Below are 19396 nucleotides of genomic sequence, written 5' to 3'. Positions count from 1 at the left end.
TTTGAAATGAAGATCATGGAAAAAGAGTAGACATCCACCATAATTTGATATTTCTTATAACACGAATTTTAATTTTATGCCCTAAAAATTTTCTAAGTTAAAATATAAAATATTGATAGGTAAACTTCATGTTAAATATTAACGTGTCATCTAACATACTATATCATATTAAATTACACTACTTACGTAAAAAATCTATCACCGTTATATAACTTAGATAATTTTTTTTTTTTGAAAAATTAAAAAAATGAATAATCCTAAAATAGTAAAATTGGCCACGAGATGATGAGCTCCCAAGCTGTGAGGAGGAAAAATTGGGATAAACGAAACAACACATATCCCCATCAAATTGTGCATGGAATTTCCCTATAAAGTTTTATTGCTATTTTTTTTTTCAATCCGCCTTAGCATTTTTTGTTGATCAGTTTTTCTGGCTTTTGGGGGTTCGGTCACCGGCCCAGGCAGAGGTGGAAGAATGATTATGGTACGTACTGCTGATTCCAAAGCCATTTTCTTTCCCGGCCTTGTTTTTAATTTATATAATACTATAGTATATGATGCTTAATATTTAAACCTTACAAAAGCCAAACCCTAGCTCCCAAACCTTTCATAAAAAGCAGCGAAGCTCTATAATACCAAGGGCTCGTGCACATGCTTCCCTCTTCTTTCCAATGAATTCGCACTCGAAAGCATGAGTGATGGTGGGGGTACAACTATCATTTCTCCATCTCACTACTCTCTCCCATAAATGTTTTGAGGATATTTAGTTTAATTTTGGTATATTAATTTGAATTCACCTTGTATATATAAGACATTTATTAAAGGAGAAAGCGATCTTAATTAGGAATTACTTTATTTCAAAGCTCAAATCAGAAACCTAATTAGCTAGGTCAGGTATCGACAATGCTATCGATCATATTCCTTGGAGATAATATTTTAAAGATTTTAGTTATATATACACATTTAGTATAAAGAATCTTAGTACTATTTTATGTAATATAACTGTTTACCCGAAAAATGGATAGAGTTGAATTTATACGTAGTTTCGAGGATATGCGGCGTAACTTAACACAAATTGTAAGGATAAATAGAAATGTAAACATGGATTACAGAGAATGCGAAATAAAAAAAGTTGTAAGGAACAATGAATCTTAGGACTCAACAAATAGAATCAATCTAAGAAATCTGAAAGAACGATTCTTTACTGTAGAAGAATATAGCGTTTTTATTACAATGTAAGCCTCAGGAAAAACTGTCCTACAGAAATGGTAACCAAACCCTTTTATAGTGGAGGGATTTGGCTCTAAGCATAATAAAATAAACATTCAGTAGGAGACCCATGATAAGTCAGCTTTTCCACAATTTATGCGAAGATTCTCTCTAGTGGGATTGCAACGACTTTTGTCTGCGAGCTCGATCTTGCTTAGAGCCCTCGATTTTGGTTTGAGCTTGATTACGACTCAAGCTCTTGATCTTGGTTCGAGCCCGATCCTGGCTCGAGCCCTCGAATTGATTCGAGGTCAATGTTGGTTGGTCTCTGGATTATCAGCATGATAGATCTACTCTGCATCATGGTTCGATTTCGATTCGAGCTTGATAATGATATCGAACTCTACACGGATCGGCCCCCCCGGGTTCGAGGTTAGTTTGTTCCACCTTCGGGATCTTACTTCGATAGATCATCGTTCGAACTCGATCGGATGTGCGAACGCCGAAATCTATTTCGACCGTATACAATAACTTTTAATAATAAGTTATTATTCTATTTAATAAATTGTCATATCAAGTTTGTTGCAAAGAATTACCTATTGTAGTGATCCAATTTAAGCTAATAAAGTACAATCTATAATTCTATATACTGGTGTAAAGAACTTAAACTATCTTTTTAAACACTTCAAAATTGATAAAACCCTATGAAGCATATATACAAGTATACAAGAGCCTCAACCTCTGCGCTGTAATAATAATAAAAAGAAAATACTATTGTACTTGAAACTTTTAAATTACTATCACAATTACCAACTAAGCAATGCATCTAAATGCTACTTTAATTTCTTTTCAGTTATCATGGCATAACGACGCGTGTTCACACTAAAACCAAGATTATAATTAGGTTTATGCTGTTGTGGATCAATTTCAGCCTTACACATGAAAAGGTACGTATTAAGCATGCATGCGAGCTTATTAGGGTTTCACAATATATATGTTACATTTAACTAGATAGAGGTTCTAAAAAGTAATCACGATATTCTGTCATGAGTTAAAAGCAGTGAATCTAGGTTAGTAGAATTTAGACTGTAAATCTTTCGTACAACCTTTTAACTATATTAATCACCATTACATACGATCTTTCTTAATCCCATGTGCCTCGAATCTAATTGGCCTAAGAAATGCAGAGTGTTTTGAACTTAATTAAGACATAAATCTTCAAAAAATAGAAATAGAAATAGGATTGAGGCTCTCTCTCTCTGTTTAATTTTATTTTGCTTTTATAGGGTAGCACACCTTTAAATGTTGTTTTACTTTGATACTCGCGGGTTTGATACATGCCAACTTACTTATGTAGATATGTGCAAAAACAATGTCAATTTATCACCCACACAATTTGACTTTTAAATGATCAGTATTTAGAATTGTACTAATAGCTTTAACACTTTTTAATCTCTTGTCTTAAATTATTATTTACTCTTTTTTTTAAAAATAATAACCCTGTATATCAAAGAAAAATTACTTTATATATATATATATATATATATATAATGCTTTTTCCCCGCAAAACGATATTGTATGTTGAAGACGCCAATTCCCTTGGCCGCTTCTTTTCTCCCTCTTTTGCTCCTTTGTTCTTTTCCTTTTTGTCTTCAGCATTATTGGATAAATTAAGTTGATAAATTAACTCGAGTAAACCGTAAATTTCATGATGTTAACAGATGATATAAATTTTTATCTTCCCATGAATTGAGGGCGTTCACCTTTAATGTGAGACGTAAATTAAATTAAGCACCTTAATTTTGTACTCAAATTTAATGGACTCCTTCTTTGTTATAATCTTTTATTGATTGTAAGCTCGTGAATACTGAAGATGAACAAAAAATGTAAAAACGGGAACAGCGTACTGATATTAAAATTCTGAACGGCTGAACATAGCTAAGGTGTCACACAAGTGAATTTGGTAGTTAGCTAAATAATTGTTCTTTTCTCCTTAAAAAAATGAAAACAAAACGTAGTTGTTTAGGTGAGGGTTTCTCATGTTTGTTTGAGGGTAGGTGACTAGGAAGTAGAATGGATAATAGGTGAAAAACTATCACCAAGAGATATGATGAGATGAATTAAATGAGTTTCAGTATTCTAAAATAGATATCTCATCTGATTCGAATATTCTTGAAATTAAAGAACCCTTTGATAGGGAGCATTTTTACCTTAAATGAACTTTACACTATCCAAATACTATAAATTATTGGAGCCAGTGTAGGGAGAAATGAGATGGTGGGAATCAAAGGGGTCTTAGGCTGGCAGGAATGGGCAATTTGTACCCATAGGAGTTAGCAGTCAAGTCACTACCTCAGGAGGGTTAGCCCCCTTCTAATCTTATAGTGTGGGCACTCCTTCAAATTGCTCCATTATTTCAGTAACTGAGTTGACGTTAAATCCCCCACTGGCCATATCATATCCACGTGGGCATCCTTGCTTTATCCTAGTCAGCCTCCTATTGCCAGGTAAGCTTCACCATATAAAGATTTTTGTGTAATATTCTTCAGTGTATAGTGAATTTCAAAAAAGATTGGAGAGTTGATATTCCAATTTGTTTACAAAATTAGAGGCGTAAACATTGAACTTCCAATACTGTTTTTGGGGTAATTGAAGTGAGTAAGTTTAATCAGTACTACGTAATTCATTCCCATTGGTGAGAACTGAAATATAATAATACTGTTACTTGCGAGCCATCATTATATTTAATAGAACCGAGTAATTTTGGCTCAAGTTAGGTATTTATATTAAAAATTTAATTAATAAGTATAAATCTATTCAGGATCTAATAAACAAAAATAATTATGATCTAAAATTGTCTATAAATTAAAAATTCTAGCTCCACTCCTAATTATTTCCGGTTAGTTTTACAAATGGGTCCCAATTATCTGCTTCTACAGCATCAAAGCGAACTCTGTACTCACCAAATGTGATCGATTTTATCATTTATGTTAATGTGAAATTAAAATCTCAAAGTTATAAATATAAAAAAAGAGATTCTTGTTGTATAATATACTACATTGGACCTTTAGAATGCACAACATCACCAACAATTCTTGAAAATTTTATCTGAATGTTAAACATAGACGTAGAAAGTACGAAAATAAACATGCCATGGTCGGTCCTAAGCATCTTCAACAATCGTCACTTAGTTTATACACTTCAATAAAAATTATACTAACTCTTAAAGCTATAAAAGGAAAAAAAATTACTAATTCAAAATAAAAAAACAAGGGAGTTAAACCTCCACACAACCCCACCCCTCTTCCCAACAAATATAAAAATCAAAGTGTATTATTTTAGTAAGATCCAATAATTTATTGATTAAGTATCATGAAATTTAAAAAAATAGAGGGCAGACTTTAGCTTATGATTTGAGAATGACCCCTCGAAAGGCATTAACTTCCCACCTTCTGTCACATGCATCTTTCATTTATCACTGCCCAACACTTCTATATAAAGAGCTTCTCCCCTCTCATTTCTTCAAACAACTTCTAAATTGACTTATCTCTCATTACCAAAACAAACAAAACTTCTCCAATTCAAAAACCTTCTAAAACAACTTCATTATCTCTCAAGAAAGAAAAACACCAACTTTCAGCAAAAATGTTTAGTTTCTCAGATAACGATTTCTTTGCTCGTAGATGTGTTTGGGTAAATGGTCCTGTAATTGTAGGTGGAGGCCCATCAGGATTAGCAGTGGGAGCTTGTTTGAAAGAAGAAGGAGTTCCTTGTGTTATCTTGGAAAGAACAGATTGTATTGCATCTTTATGGCAAAAAAGAACTTATGATCGTTTGAAACTTCATCTTCCTAAAAAATTCTGTCAACTCCCAAATTTCCCATTTCCAGAACACTACCCTGAGTACCCTACAAAGAGACAATTCATTGATTATCTTGAATCCTATGCCAAAAAATTTGACCTCAAACCACAGTTCAATGAGTGTGTCCAATCTGCTAAGTACGATGAAGCTTGCCGCTTGTGGAGGGTGAAAACTGTTTCAGGTAATGGCTCTGAAGTTGAGTATATTTGCCAGTGGCTTGTTGTTGCCACTGGTGAAAATGCTGAAAGAGTTGTGCCTGAAATTGAAGGGTTGAAAAATTTCGGAGGTGAAGTAATTCATGCTTGTGAGTACAAGTCTGGCGACAAATTTCGAGGAAAGAAAGTTCTTGTTGTAGGCTGTGGAAATTCTGGCATGGAAGTTTCACTTGATCTTAGTAACCATAATGCTCAACCATCAATGGTTTGCCGTAGCTCGGTAAGTTATTAATACTGAACTGTAACTTTTAAATGAAATGATCACACAGTTTAATTTCGACAAATTTCTAATATAGTTTTGTTCTGTTTCTTTTGTTATTCAGGTTCATGTTTTGCCAAGAGAGATTTTCGGGAAATCAACTTTTGAGCTGGCTATGATATTAATGGCATGGCTACCACTTTGGCTAGTCGACAAAATTCTACTTATTCTAACATGGTTTATTCTTGGAAATATTGAGAGTTATGGACTAAAAAGGCCATCAATTGGACCATTAACACTCAAGAATACTCAAGGAAAAACCCCTGTACTTGACATTGGTGCTTTGGAAAAAATCAGATCAGGAAAAGTTAAGGTTGTACCTGGAATCAAAAAGTTTAACTGTGGCACTGTTGAACTTGTCAATGGTGAAACACTTGAAGTTGATTCAGTTGTTTTGGCTACTGGCTACTGCAGCAATGTTCCTTACTGGCTACAGGTGAGAAACTGTGCTACTATTTAAATAAAAAGGAAATATTAAACAACATTCTTGAATAGTTGACTAATATTGTTTTGTTATGTTATTACAGGAAAGTGAATTTTTCTCAAAGAATGGATTTCCAAAGGCACAAAATAACTGGAAAGGAAAATCTGGGCTATATGCAGTTGGATTTACAGGGAGAGGGCTGGCTGGTGCTTCTGCTGATGCTATTAGAATTGCTAAAGATATTGGAAAAGTACATCAAGAAGATCTTAAGCAAAAGAAGCAAAAGGTTCCAACACACAGACGTTGCATCTCTACCTTTTAAATTCATGTGAAGAAAATCATAAAAAAGAAGAAGAAAAACCCCAGAATTTCCCTTCTTATTTTTTTTCACAGGGGGAAAGAGATAGATGTAAAATACTTGTGTAAAAAACATATACTACAAAAGCCAGAAGATAGCCATAGGTTTCAGCCCTCTCCAAAAATGCCCAAGTTTTGCTACTGTTTGGGTGTTTTGTATGTAAGGATGTAGAGGCGTTTTAGTTCCTCTTTTCTTTTTTTCCCCAAAAATTTATCATATGTTTTTATTTGTATTGACATTTCATACATGTACAATCTCTACTGATGATTAATTACAATGACAAAGGTATATTTTTTTATCAGTTTAAGTTATATATACTAATAGTGTATAAGTTTTATTAACATCAAATTAAATTGACTTTCAATTATAAACAACTCTTTGTCCTAAACGTGATATTAGGAAACTCGAGAAATAAGGAAATAACTTGCTATAAAATTGATTAAATTAGGGTACCAATTTTTTATATTGTCAAACGTTTATAAGTTAAAGCCTTCCTTCATTTCTAGAAAAATTAACCTAAATAGCTAGTCAGATTGATAATATTTGCTTAATTATGTATAATCAACACTTAATCTATATATATCCACTAGGAAAAATAAATATGAAATCCGACTAGCTATTTATCAATTCTCTTTGCGAGATTAATGCATGTTCTATGGTTGATGTTTTCCTTTCGTCACAAATTAAGTACTGATGTCGACGACACGATTGGGGGATCAAAACGATAAGCCTTTAGATAGAAAGAAAACAGAACACTTTTCAATAATTTTGGGTGCAATAGTACTGCAATGAAAATGATGAATGAGAAAATGACTCTTCAATTTGCCATTTTTGTGCATACTTGAAAAGGCACTGATATAATTTGAAGTATTACAAAAGGAATGTACTACTTCTCAAGTTCCTTTCAAGTCTCAGTCAGTACAGTTATGAGTTCTGAGTTTTGACAGCAACCACTCGTTACTTCAGCACACTTTTTTGGGTACTCATACGTACTTGCATATGAAGAATTAATTTTGGTAGATTTAGTTAAAAAGTTTATAAGTTGTGTGTTTTGACTTAATAATATATGAATTTTTACCTCATGAGGTAAAATTGACTTACAATAATAAATATCTCTTTTGCCTAAAAAATGAGCTACTTTTACAAAGTTTATATGATACATTTTTTTAATTAGTTTTTTTAAAAAAGAAAGACAAATTTATATATTTGAAAATAATTTTACTTTGACTTTTCAGTTTACTCTTAACGAGAAACTTTTAGAGTCATTCAAATATTATCGTATATTTAAGACCATAAATTTTAAAAAATTTATTTTTTTCTTAAACAACGTGCTGAGTCAAATTATGTTTCATAAATTAGAATGGAGGAAGTACAACCAATAAATTATGTAGTGTAAAATTCTTTTGAACTGTCAATATATACAACTTTTCTTTTTGTTATATTGTAATTGTATACAACTTAGATCCTATTTAAAAGGTCATGACTCAGAGAACAATTTAAATGAATTTCATAAATGGTTCCCTTAGGTCTCAAAATTTTCTTTAGGGGTCATGTGCTTACTGATATATACCAGTTCTTACGGATCATCTTATGTCCTAATTAAACAATGTGATGAAATAGTTGAAGAAATAAATAAAAGACAAATAATGTAAGCGGTTCCTTCATATCATGACAAATCGAACTTGTTAAGATATGAACAATTGTATTTGTAGCTAGGAATAAAATGAAATGGAATAGTCCAAGGGTGATTAATTGTTAACCAACTTGCCAATGATTAAATGCATTTAAGTAGATGAATAGGATGGAACAAAAGATTTGACATATATCTTTGGTACATCACACTCAGATGATCATAATTATTATTATTCCTTTTCATTTGATTCCTTCCAGATGAGTAAGAAAGAGTTGCACATCACACATTGCTTTCATTCTTAATAATGATCGTCTAATTATACTAGAGTACGTTTGACTTAGTTATAATCATCAAACTATAATAAACTAGCTACTATCAACTTCCTGTTTCTAGCACATGGAATGATTCATGCCATTGGTGGAAATTTTTGCAGTTACATCTTCGTTGTACAGAACATGATTATTACCATATGAGTTAATACTGCTACAAAGAATAAACCTAGAAGAAAGTATGAAAAGTTTGTTGGTACGTAGTCTCAGCTGGATAGCATAATTAGAGAAAGACCGTCACTTGAATTGTGACACTAACTATATATATGGGGTAAAATCGGTTCGTATTAAAATACTCGAATAATAGAGCGATACGTGGAACCGGATACAGACAGAAAGTAAGGCAAGTAGAAACCAAGATCGGGGACAACAGTTTCAGTTGACATCGGGAAGACCCGAAGGGAATATCGCTAATGAAGACAAACAAATGTTTGCCACCCGAGGGCATTCAATGAGGAATATTCTTCAGTATTAAATGCACAGTCCGTTATAGAGAATTTTGACATTCATAGCATGCCGTTAAATATTCATCAATGGTCCCTATAATTGTCATTGAAGAGAGCTTGATCCTAGGACCTTGTTCCATAGGTGTGAAGAATAAGTGGTTAATAGGTGGTTAAGTAGTTAAGCTAGACTCTAGTTAGTTAAAAGTAGTTAGTGGTGGGTCCCAGCTGACCATGGTTAAGTTATTAGAACCGCAGTTAAATTAGTAGTACATATACACCTGTAATTATATTTTGTGATATATAGAATTCATTTCTCTCATTTTATGCACCTATCTTCTTCTCTCAAGTTTCTTCCTAAATTGAGCTTCATCTGTGAATGCATGGATGGATGTGAGAGATAGACTCAGATTCATCAAACTCACATGGTATCAGAGCAGTGAAGATCTATAATTCTGCAAATTTTATTCTATTTGACAATAGTTTCATCATCGTCTTCCTCGCGAAGCTCTGGCTGACGATCGTCAATGACGGCCGAAAAAATTGATCACACGCATCCTTTGTTTGTTCATCCTTCAGATACTCCTAGCTCGATTTTGATTCCTGTAAAGCTTACAGGATCAGAAAATTATGGACTGTGGCGTCGATCAATGCGAATTACACTGCAAGCTAAGAGAAAGCTAGGGTTTGTGCTCGGGACATGCAAAAAGGACTCATTCGAGTCTAAATTATATGAGGACTGGAAACATGTAATGCAATTGTACTTTCCTGGATCATGAACACAGTTTCTCCGAATTTGCTTAGTGGCATTGTATACGCATCTAATGCGCATTTAGTTTGGGAGGATCTCCGAGAAAGGTTCGATGAGGTGAATCGTGTGAGAATTTTTCAATTACATACAGAGATAGCCACCATCTCACAGGGAACTGATTCTGTATCTGCCTATTTCACTAAGCTTAAGGAGCTGTGGGCAGAATATGATGCAATGGTGTCCACTCCAAACTCGAAGGAATATATTGAGCACCTTCAGCAACAAAGATTAATGCAATTTCTGAGTGGACTTAATGAGACCTATGATCAAGCAAGACGACAGATCCTGGTGAAAACTACAGAGCCAACACTGAATCAAGCTTATGCTCTAATCATTGAAGATGAAAGTCAAAATTCCAATTCTACTGTAAGGAATAGAGGAGATCCTATTGCTATGCAAGCAGGTGGAGGATAATTAGGAATGCAAGCCAATAAAGGACAACAATACAAAGGAAAGAAGTCATTTGTGAAGTGTGAATACTACAACAAACCTGACCATTCAAATGAGAACTGTTACAAGCTTGTTGGTTACCTAATTGACTTCAAAAATAAGAGATCATATGCGGCTAACATAGTGACTGGAGGTTCTAAAAATGATAAGCCAATACAAGAAGATGAAGGGAAAAGCAGTAGTGATGGATTGAAGGCAGGGCCATACTTCATTGTATGGGAAAAAATCGGTTCGTATTAAATATTCAAATAATAGAGCGACACGTGAAACCAGAGACAGACATAAAGCAAGGCAAGTAGAAACCAAAATCGGGGACAACAACTTCGGTTGACACCGGGAAGACCCTTAAGTCAATGTTGCTAATGAAGACAACCGAATATTTGCCACCTGAGGGCATTCAATGAGGAATATTCTTTAGTATTAAATGCACAGTCCGTTATAAAGAATTTTGGCATTCATAGTATTCCGTTACATATTCATCAATGGCCCCCATAATTGTCATTTAAGAGGGCTTGATCCTAGGACCTTATTCCTTAGGTATAACTATAAATAGTGACTTCAGCAGCCATTGTAAGAGACACGAATTTTCTGACAAACTTATGCTATATACTATTCAAAAGCTCAATAATATTTTATTTCTTGTCTATTGATATTGGTATTACTACCTTTAGAAGCTATGCTTCGGGAACCAAGCTATTTGTTGTCTTATCTCGGTTTCAACGTTAAGTTTTGCGTTTTGTATGATTTATTTATCACTTTGGGATCAAATCGATTCACTTGTCTATAAACCACATTACAAATTCAACTGTATCATTTTATGGGTAAACACTATGGATTAATTTTAAAAAAACACTTTTTGATATTGTAGTACAATGCTGTCATCCGATAATAAAGTCGCATTATAGAATTATCGAGCATCAAACAAAGTCTCAGCAAAAGGAGATACAAAAAATTAAAAGTGAAGATGGACTGATTACTTATTGTCAAACTGTTTTCCTCTTATTGTAATTATTTATTGTGCGTGGACAAAGCCACTATTATACACATCTAAAGGGAGACAAATAAATCTGTAGATTTTCTGGCAAAAGAAGGCACGAAAAACATAAAGAATTAATTTGAGAAGATGCGCTCAAGGAAATGAAGGTAATTCTCCTTACAAACTTAAGACATGTAGCATATGAAAATGATTAAAATGTTCATCCAGTTTTTTCAATGTACCCACACAAAAAAAGAAGATAAGCATTCCATTACTAGAACCTTCCAATGAACATGGTAATAAGCAAGGTTCTATTTGAAATTATCTTACTGCACTTTGTTGCTTGAAAAATCTTCCTACTAAGTAGTAGGAAAGGTCAACAACAACCTAGTATAATCCCACCAGTGGAGTCTGGGGAGGGTAGTGTTTATGCAGACCTTATCCCTACTATGTGATAGATAGGCTGTTTCCAATAGACCCTCGGCTCACTCTTTCCAAGAACTCCCCACCTTGCTCTTGGGGCGAGGGGATCTGGGGAGGGTAGTGTGTACGCAGACCTTACCCCTACCCTGGGATACAGAGGCTGTTTCCACCTTCGGCTCCCTCTTTCCAAGAACTTCCACCTTGCTCTTGGGGTGAGGGAAAAAATGATTGCAAAAGAATAACAAATGACGTCGCCCGGACTCGAACCGGAGACCTTCAGTGTGTTAGACTGACGTGATAACCAACTACACCACGACACCGCCCTGTCAAGAAACTATGTCTTTAGCAATTTATAAATAAAGTTGTTAGCCTAAGATCCTCACCAGACTGAGAAGGCCTATGTAGGAATGTCAAATAACACCTCCTAACGTAGTTATCAGTCTATTGATCAATGAATCCCATTTGTGTGGTCCATCACCTTAATTCTTTAAAGATAGGCTTCTGCCTATTAATGGTTCCACTACATCTACAGTCAAATAACGTAGTTATCAGTCTATTAATTACGTGTACAATTAATAATAGTACGAAAGATCTAAGAAGATCATTCACTCGCTTAGTTCCATCGGGCTGGAATCGTCAAGCTTTGAGTACGACTCGTAACGTAAGACAATAGAATTCAATGTTTTCGCTCTAAGCTGTTTTTATTTGGAATTGACTGATTTCTCGTGTCTTAGATCTATCCAAAAAAAATGTGGAGTTACCCTACCCTCGAGTTTGTAGCATCTTAACCGAGAAATTTCAACCACATTTTTAGTATAGTTTCATTTGTTTTACGCATATAAATGCATAGAAATTGCCTTAATGTTTCTCTATATATCTCACGAACACCAACTTAGGAAAAGCCAAATTTTCGTTCGGTCAAATACAAGCTAACGTTGGGAAGAAAATGCAATCTAACGTAATAAATACAGGAAATTAAAAGAATAATATATATAGACTTTAATTTAACACTGTTGTTTCAGTTGAATTCCATATATAGGAATAGAGACTGAGAACAAATCACATGTTTCTTCTTAATGTTTTGATGGCCCCATAGATGTTCCTTAGTGTTTACTACAAGCACGTTCTCAAAATTGAGACCCCAAATTCTCACCGCATGCAACTTTACAGCTGCAAAGAGGCGTCCTCATATATTTGGTTTTGTTCTGTTTGTTACTGAGATTGTTTGCTTCTTCTTTGTTTGGTCAGTTCAGACACCTCTTACAAACATTGGCAGATTACCACATGGGTAGGTCCGAATCTCACTTCTCTCTTTCTCCTTCCCTCAATTCTGATAGGTGTTAGAAAATAATCAGAAGAGTGAAAACGAGGCTTGAGGCGCGAGAACGAATTTCCTTTAAGAAGTTATTGTCCGTATGGGATCGGAAAACACAGACAATTTTCTTCAAGATACAATAAGCCACTATTTGATACTTGCAGATTGGATTCTCACTATTATTTATAAGGCAAAAGTTAGGCCTTTTTCGAAAAGTCACTTTATTTCATTAACAAAATGTGCCCGTTTATTCGAATCTTAAAATTCAGATAAAATTGATTTTCTACTATAGATAAAAAATAAATAAAAACATTAGTTTAATATGCGACCCGACCGATAAGTTTGTTTATTCGAATTTTAAAATTCAAATAAAACTGATTTTCTGTTATAGATATAAAAAATAAAAATATTAATTTAATATCCGGCCTGGCCCAAGTCCAAGTCCAAGTACTCCCTCCATTCAATTTTATTTGTCCATTATACTAAAAATATATTTGTATTTTTACTTTTTCACTATACTAAATTAAGAGAAAGGCAATCTTTTTTTTTCCTTCTGTTTTACCCTTATAATTAATTACTCATTCCCCAAATCATTTTTCAAAACTTTTGAAAATACTATCATTAATTATTATGTGTAAAATTGTAAAATACATATTTTATTTTTCTTAAAGAAAATATAAAGTCAAAAGTGGACAGCAAAAGTGAATGGAGGGAGAATTTAGTAATAATATATATTTATATAAGTACTTGCACATAGACTTAATAGTGTATATTCTTAATTAAATACATAAAATGGACAAGAATATTCTTAATTAAATACAAAAAATGGACAAGAACTTAAAAGGCCCATAAGATTGCTTTAGATGTGGGACTTTCCCACATTCCCCACATGAATAACAAACTGATTGTACAATAGGCCCCTTCAGGGTTAAGAAGGAATTAACCCAAATAGTCGCTCATCCAGCTGCTTAAATTAAAAATAGTCGGTAAAGATATAAAATATGTATTATATGTATATAATTATATATAATTAATATATAATTTATGTATATAGCTAGAAAAAGTAATTAGTGAATATGACGGTCTATTCGTGTAAAGATCCCTTCAGTTAACTACCCTTTCGTTTCTTGGACATGGTTTTATGTTATATTCAATAACAATATATGTAACGATATCTGTACTATCACTGTGAGTGCAAGTTAGTTACTAGTTTTACTTCACACCATACTCATCAGAAAGATTTGCTAATCATTACCTTATAAAAAACTTGATAAAAAAAGCCTAAACAAATCTAGTGTTATACAAACTCAATAAACACATAATATATGTCTTTACACGAACTGTTTAGTCGCACTTAACATCACCTCAATTATATCTCTAACCAAAGCAAGTTAATATTGTTTGGTATAAATATTAGATATTGATAAAAAGAATTGGAATCTGATTGTGTAAATACTTTTTACAGCTTTTTTTACGTCCTTTTATTTTGTTGTTTTCTTATAACAATACTGTATAAATTTAGAATTTTTATACAAATAATCAGTTGTATTCATTGTTTACAAGTATTTCGAAAGTGATGGTTTAATTGAAGTAGCCCATCATGCATTTGCTGGACTTGAAAAACATCGACCTATTATCCTTCCACTGCACGCCGTATTTTTACATCATTAGTGTAAACTTAAACTCTTTCGACATATGCATACTGTTCATGCCAACAACATTTCGAGGCATTCTTCACTTTGGTGATTTATGAAAATAATTTTAATTACAAAAAACACATTTCGAGATATTATGTTTTATTTTGTGGCTATCGATTGTCATTAATTTTTTCCGGATGGCTATAAGTGATAATAGTTCAGAATTTTTTCTGCATATCTTTCACTGAACCTAATTCTTTCAGCCTAGCCCAATCAAGCTCAACAAGTGTATGAGATAGAAAGAGAATCTTTACACATATAGCCAGCAAATTTACTGTTTACTTCGTTTAGGTGGTATATATATAGATATATATACTATTCATTCGTTAGCTATTTTTAATTTAAGCAATTGACTGGACGGTTATTTAGGTTAATTCTTTAATAGGAAAATTATACATTAAAGTTGTTTAGAATGAGCCTAGTGCATATCAACTTTGTAGCTCGAAACAGATCATTGGAGTTGGCTCAAACACAAAAGATAAGCACGCCATCCGCCTACTTGCCTAGCGAACTTAATTTAGTCAATTTTGATGGGAGATAAATATGTCTTTTTGTTAGAAATAAATTCTTATAAGAGGTAATCTTATTTTTTTTTTTCCAGATTAATTTCCCGAAAAAAATAATATAAGCATCAAATTTATTTTTCGCTAGTCTATATCTGATTTTTCTTGTATGTACCTTTTCAACCTTTTGAAAGTACTTTCCTTTAAATGTCAATGTACTGAAATTTATACCACTTCTCAATATGAAAAGCTTACATGGGCCTTGGGCCTACTAGACTTCTGTAGGGTGAAATTTAAAAATAACCAGATTTACAAGTAGTGGTGATTGAAAAATAGCTACATTGTCAAAAATAATCGAAATTTAGCTATTTTTTATGTAAAAATAAATATGAATGAAAATATTGTTCAAAATCCGAAAAATATTTCAGCATAATATACTGGAGTTCGAATTTCTTATATGTGAACTTCCAGTATAATATACTGGAGTTTCCGCATCATATACTGGTCCAACATAATATGGTGGAAGTTCATACACATGTGCACCAATCTAAAAGTAAACAAAGGGAGTATTTTTTATTATCATTATTTGTCGTCAACATACTATTTTATGGGATTTTTACCTTCCTATACACTATTTGAAATCTTATTACCCTCCCTACTCAAGTTTCAATTTAATTACATGGTCATATACAATTTACCAATTATATATAAATAAGTTTTAAATGAGTATCCCTTTATATTAGGAATTGAATAAGGAATATCAGTTATTTTCTTATCCCTTTATACTTGCCCCACTCTCTCTCTCTCTCTCTCTCTCTCTCTCTCTCTCTCTCTCTCTCTCTCTCTCTCTCTCTCTTCGTCTCTCTACTCTCCTTCTCTGTTTTCCCCCAAATATTTTCTTCATTTGATGTTCTCTGTTTTTTTATAATTTCTTGTTGTATAGAGTTTTAATGGAATTCATCAATGGATTTCAATCGTTTAGTTCAGATTAGACTACAAGTCTTCACTGCAACTTCAATATGTTGGAAGATAAGATTTGATTTTGGCTGAATTTCAGATTGAAACTCGAAGATTGAAACTCGAAGTCGAAGAAGAAGACATGATATACAATTTACTTACGAAATTGTTATAAAGTGGTAGTATAATTGTATGTAAATTATATTCTGTTGTAGTTATATATTTTTTTTATTTGAATGTTGTATGAAAGTTGAACAATAGTTGTATAATATGTGAATCATTGTATAAAATTTGTATTTAAGTTATCAATACAATCATTTTACATAAAGTTATTGATATGTATCAAAATTGTATTAAGAGAGTAAGTTTTGATTGAAATTTTAGAGAGGAAGAAGCACACACCACAGACAAAATATATACAAATTAGATACAATACATATACAAAATACATATTGTATAAAAATTGTATAAAAATTATATTTAAGTTGTATGATATTGTAGTTATATTTAACTGAGTAGAAATAATGTATGAAAGTTGTAGATAAGTTGTAAATAAGTTGTGTAATATATAATATGTGTATATTCGTGTATGTGATATACATGGATATCAATTGAGATATATTTGAGATACATGTGTCGTAAAGACATTTTTCAACTAATTTCAGTTACGAATTTTGATTCAAACCAGTCCAAATCACTTTCAATTTTTCTCAACTTTTGTATATAATTTTGTTCAAGTATTTTCGATAAATTTCAGTCACACCAACTCAAAAACAACTAACAAATTTTCAGATTTCAAAGTTAAAGTTGAATATTCTAAGATTTTTTAATTGAAACTTTTGCAAATTTTAGTTTCCTTTATCGACTTCACCAATAAAATGACTTTCAATGCTGAGACAATTGAAGTAATCGACTTTAATTATTGAATCAATTTCCCCGTTTAAATTATTTGGGATGAAAATTCCTATATTCTTTTAAGTTAATTGTTGCTAACCTAGTTGTTGTGTCGTAATCCTTGAATTTTTTAGATGAAAACTGCTACTGGATTTGATTGCTAAATATTTTCGATCTGGAGAGAAGAGGGGAGAGAGGAGAAAAAAAAAGAACAAGGTGTAACTAAATCCCTTGATTGAATGCACTAATAATGGATTGGGAGCCTTTTAAGTTGGAATATATATAATTTGTAAGTAATCCTTGTTTAGGGCGGGTAATATACAAAATTAGAATAATTTTAATAAATAAGTTTCAAATATTGTATATGTTTAACAAAAAAATAGGATTTTCTGTCAAAAACCTATATTTAGAAGAAATCGGGTTACGGATAACCAAATGATACTTTACTTCCTCAACAATCCGTTTGAAAATAGAGAAATAAATATAACAATATAAATTAGCAAAAATAAATAAGGAATGACAGTTGATCCCTCAAATTAAGTAGAAGGCTTTGGTAAAGCAAGAAATTATAAGTATATTTCAGTAATGCTTGGAACTTGTCCTTACAAGCGAGAATCTCTATCATTATATAAGAATGTCTAATCATAATGTTTTTCTCTATTTATGACGAATTCATTATGAGCATTAATGATATTGATTGCTTGTTATTGTTGATAACCATAACTGACGCATTCGTAGCTATAAATGCCTTATAACGATTCTAATTCCCTTTCCTTATTTATTATTGGTTAATGAATCTTTTCTCCTTTTTGGCCTTGATTCATTTCGTTCGCGCCTCTTCTTTGACAACTGTTTAGGGTCGGTCATCTGTTCTTTACTATCTCGTAGGTATTTGATCTGTATCTTCCTTGTATTCTTAATTTCACTAATTGAGTATGCCAGTTGTCACTTCACCATTGTTCCACATGTCATGCTTTGTCAGCTCAGTAAGGTTTCACGTGTGACATCTTTTTCTACCAGTACAGATAGTCCCCCCACTTTCTGAATATTCTTCAATTGAATAGTCAAGAAGTGATAAGTATTTATGGCGGAAATTCTTTGCCGCCGCTTTTCGAGTATCATTATGTTTCGCGACGTATGTCATGTCTATTTAATTCATGTAATCACGTGCCTACTTTTTCAGCAACTATGAAAGTTTTTGAAGAAATTCCCAACTTTCGTGCTTGGGTAGATAAACTGCTAACTGTTGCCCATATGGAGAGAAGATCTTGGAAATACCTTTCACAAAGATTTGGCTGGAAAGCGAAGACACACGGTACTTCTTCCGCTTACTATCTTTCCTCTTCTCTTCCTTGTTGGTTCAAGAGTTTCCTATTTTGCAATTTTTCTTTGCTAGGATTTCCTATTCGCGGCATTAGTCCCGCGTATGTTCCATCCACAAGGCTTTTCGTGACTCTTGCTTAAGAAAGAATTTTGAGTTCTTCTTCTTCAAAAAGGAAGATCGATGGAGCTCTGGCTCTGATGGTGAAGAAGACGCTGAAGAGGGCTTTTTGGTGCGAAGGCCACGTGTCAGAAGACGCATGATTTCAGATGGTGAAAATATTCCTTCTCACGACCCTTTACCAAGTTCAATCCCTTTCAGTCTTACGGATGAGCCAGTGAGCGCTCCTTTAGTGATTTCTGATGAAGAAGCTAATGATCCTCCCCAAGATTCTGTTGAAAAATTATTTGCTCGTGGCTTCGAAGATGATGAAGATTTTGGACCTATTTCTGAAGAATTGCCCCTTGCCTTCCTTCTAATCTCAGTCTCCATTAATCCACGTGTGTCCTTACCTGATGCTACTTCTGATGCTACCCCCGTGGCTGCTTCTACTTCATCTGCCATTCCCGTGACTACTTCTCATGTAGAAGTTGAACCTTCTAGTATCAAGAGGGCAATAAAGAGAGTTGTTGTTGAGGTTCCTAAAAGTGGAAACTTGTTGAGAAAATCTAGGCAAGCCGATGTGTGGTTGAAACCTCTGCTAGGTCCCACAGAGAAGTCGAAGTTGGAAAGTCATAGCTCGTTGACCTGTTCATTCTTCCTTGAAGGTACGAGTTCAATTATATTTCCTTTCTCTTCTTTTGTTTACTCATAACTCGATCCCCTTTTTTGCAGATCAACTTGATTGGTACGGAGCTTATGAAAAGAGATGTTCATGCGGACCAACAAGTTATTGACTACCGCACCGAGGCTGATAATTGTAAAGGACAATTTGAAGGTCTTCAATTGGAAAAAGAAGTTTTAGTAGAGGAGAAGAATACTTTGGTACAACAAATGAGAATGATTTCCACTGAATTAGCGATTGAGAAAGCTTCTTCTAGTCAAGTTGGTAAAGATAAGGATATTCTTGAATCCTCTTTTGCTGAACAACTTTCTAAGGCAACTAAAGAAATAAGGAGTTTGAAGGAGCTTCTTAATCAAAAGGAGGTTTATGCAGGAGAGTTGGTTCAAACACTTACTCAAACTCAGGAAGATCTCCGCGCCTTTACTGATAAGATTCAGTTCTTGTAAAGTTCACTTGCTCCTTTGAAGACAACTTATGATGCCTCTGAAGTAGAGAATAAAGAGCTTAGAGCCGAGATTGACCAGTGGGAGAAGG

General features: G+C 33.2%; 2 protein-coding genes and 1 non-coding gene across 3 annotated transcripts; 2 read left to right on the top strand and 1 right to left on the bottom strand.

Moving 5' to 3' along the window:
- Positions 1–4711: 4711 nt before the first annotated feature.
- On the top strand, positions 4712–6624 carry LOC107764098 (putative indole-3-pyruvate monooxygenase YUCCA8). Its single transcript, XM_016582625.2, has 3 exons — positions 4712–5505; positions 5609–5980; positions 6072–6624. Exons 1-3 carry the CDS (start codon positions 4855–4857, stop codon positions 6288–6290), a joined length of 1242 nt encoding a protein of 413 aa, XP_016438111.1. The 5' UTR covers positions 4712–4854; the 3' UTR covers positions 6291–6624.
- Positions 6625–9258: 2634 nt separating this feature from the next.
- Positions 9259–9956, top strand: LOC142173467 (uncharacterized). Its single transcript, XM_075239064.1, has 2 exons — positions 9259–9416; positions 9536–9956. Exons 1-2 carry the CDS (start codon positions 9259–9261, stop codon positions 9954–9956), a joined length of 579 nt encoding a protein of 192 aa, XP_075095165.1.
- A 1681-nt stretch (positions 9957–11637) lies between these two features.
- TRNAV-AAC (transfer RNA valine (anticodon AAC)) lies at positions 11638–11711 on the bottom strand. The gene has a single exon. It is a non-coding gene; the product is annotated as a tRNA-Val (tRNA).
- Between the last annotated feature and the right edge of the window lie 7685 nt (positions 11712–19396).

Source organism: Nicotiana tabacum, chromosome 19, assembly GCF_000715075.1.
Source record: "Nicotiana tabacum cultivar K326 chromosome 19, ASM71507v2, whole genome shotgun sequence".
NCBI classification, from domain to species: domain Eukaryota; kingdom Viridiplantae; phylum Streptophyta; class Magnoliopsida; order Solanales; family Solanaceae; genus Nicotiana; species Nicotiana tabacum.
The sequence above is the reverse complement of the archived record's forward strand: the minus strand, read 5'-3'. Positions and strand labels throughout refer to the sequence as shown.

What these genes read in the sequence shown, in the direction of transcription:
- LOC107764098 (XM_016582625.2), top strand. Translation starts at nt 4,855, where the DNA reads ATGTTTAGTTTCTCAGATAACGATTTCTTTGCTCGTAGATGTGTTTGG. An exon ending in CAATGGTTTGCCGTAGCTCG is followed by an intron (nt 5,506 to 5,608) that starts GTAAGTTATTAA and finishes TTTGTTATTCAG; the next exon opens with GTTCATGTTTTGCCAAGAGA. An exon ending in ATGTTCCTTACTGGCTACAG is followed by an intron (nt 5,981 to 6,071) that starts GTGAGAAACTGT and finishes ATGTTATTACAG; the next exon opens with GAAAGTGAATTTTTCTCAAA.
- LOC142173467 (XM_075239064.1), top strand. Translation starts at nt 9,259, where the DNA reads ATGACGGCCGAAAAAATTGATCACACGCATCCTTTGTTTGTTCATCCT. An exon ending in CAAGCTAAGAGAAAGCTAGG is followed by an intron (nt 9,417 to 9,535) that starts GTTTGTGCTCGG and finishes GAATTTGCTTAG; the next exon opens with TGGCATTGTATACGCATCTA.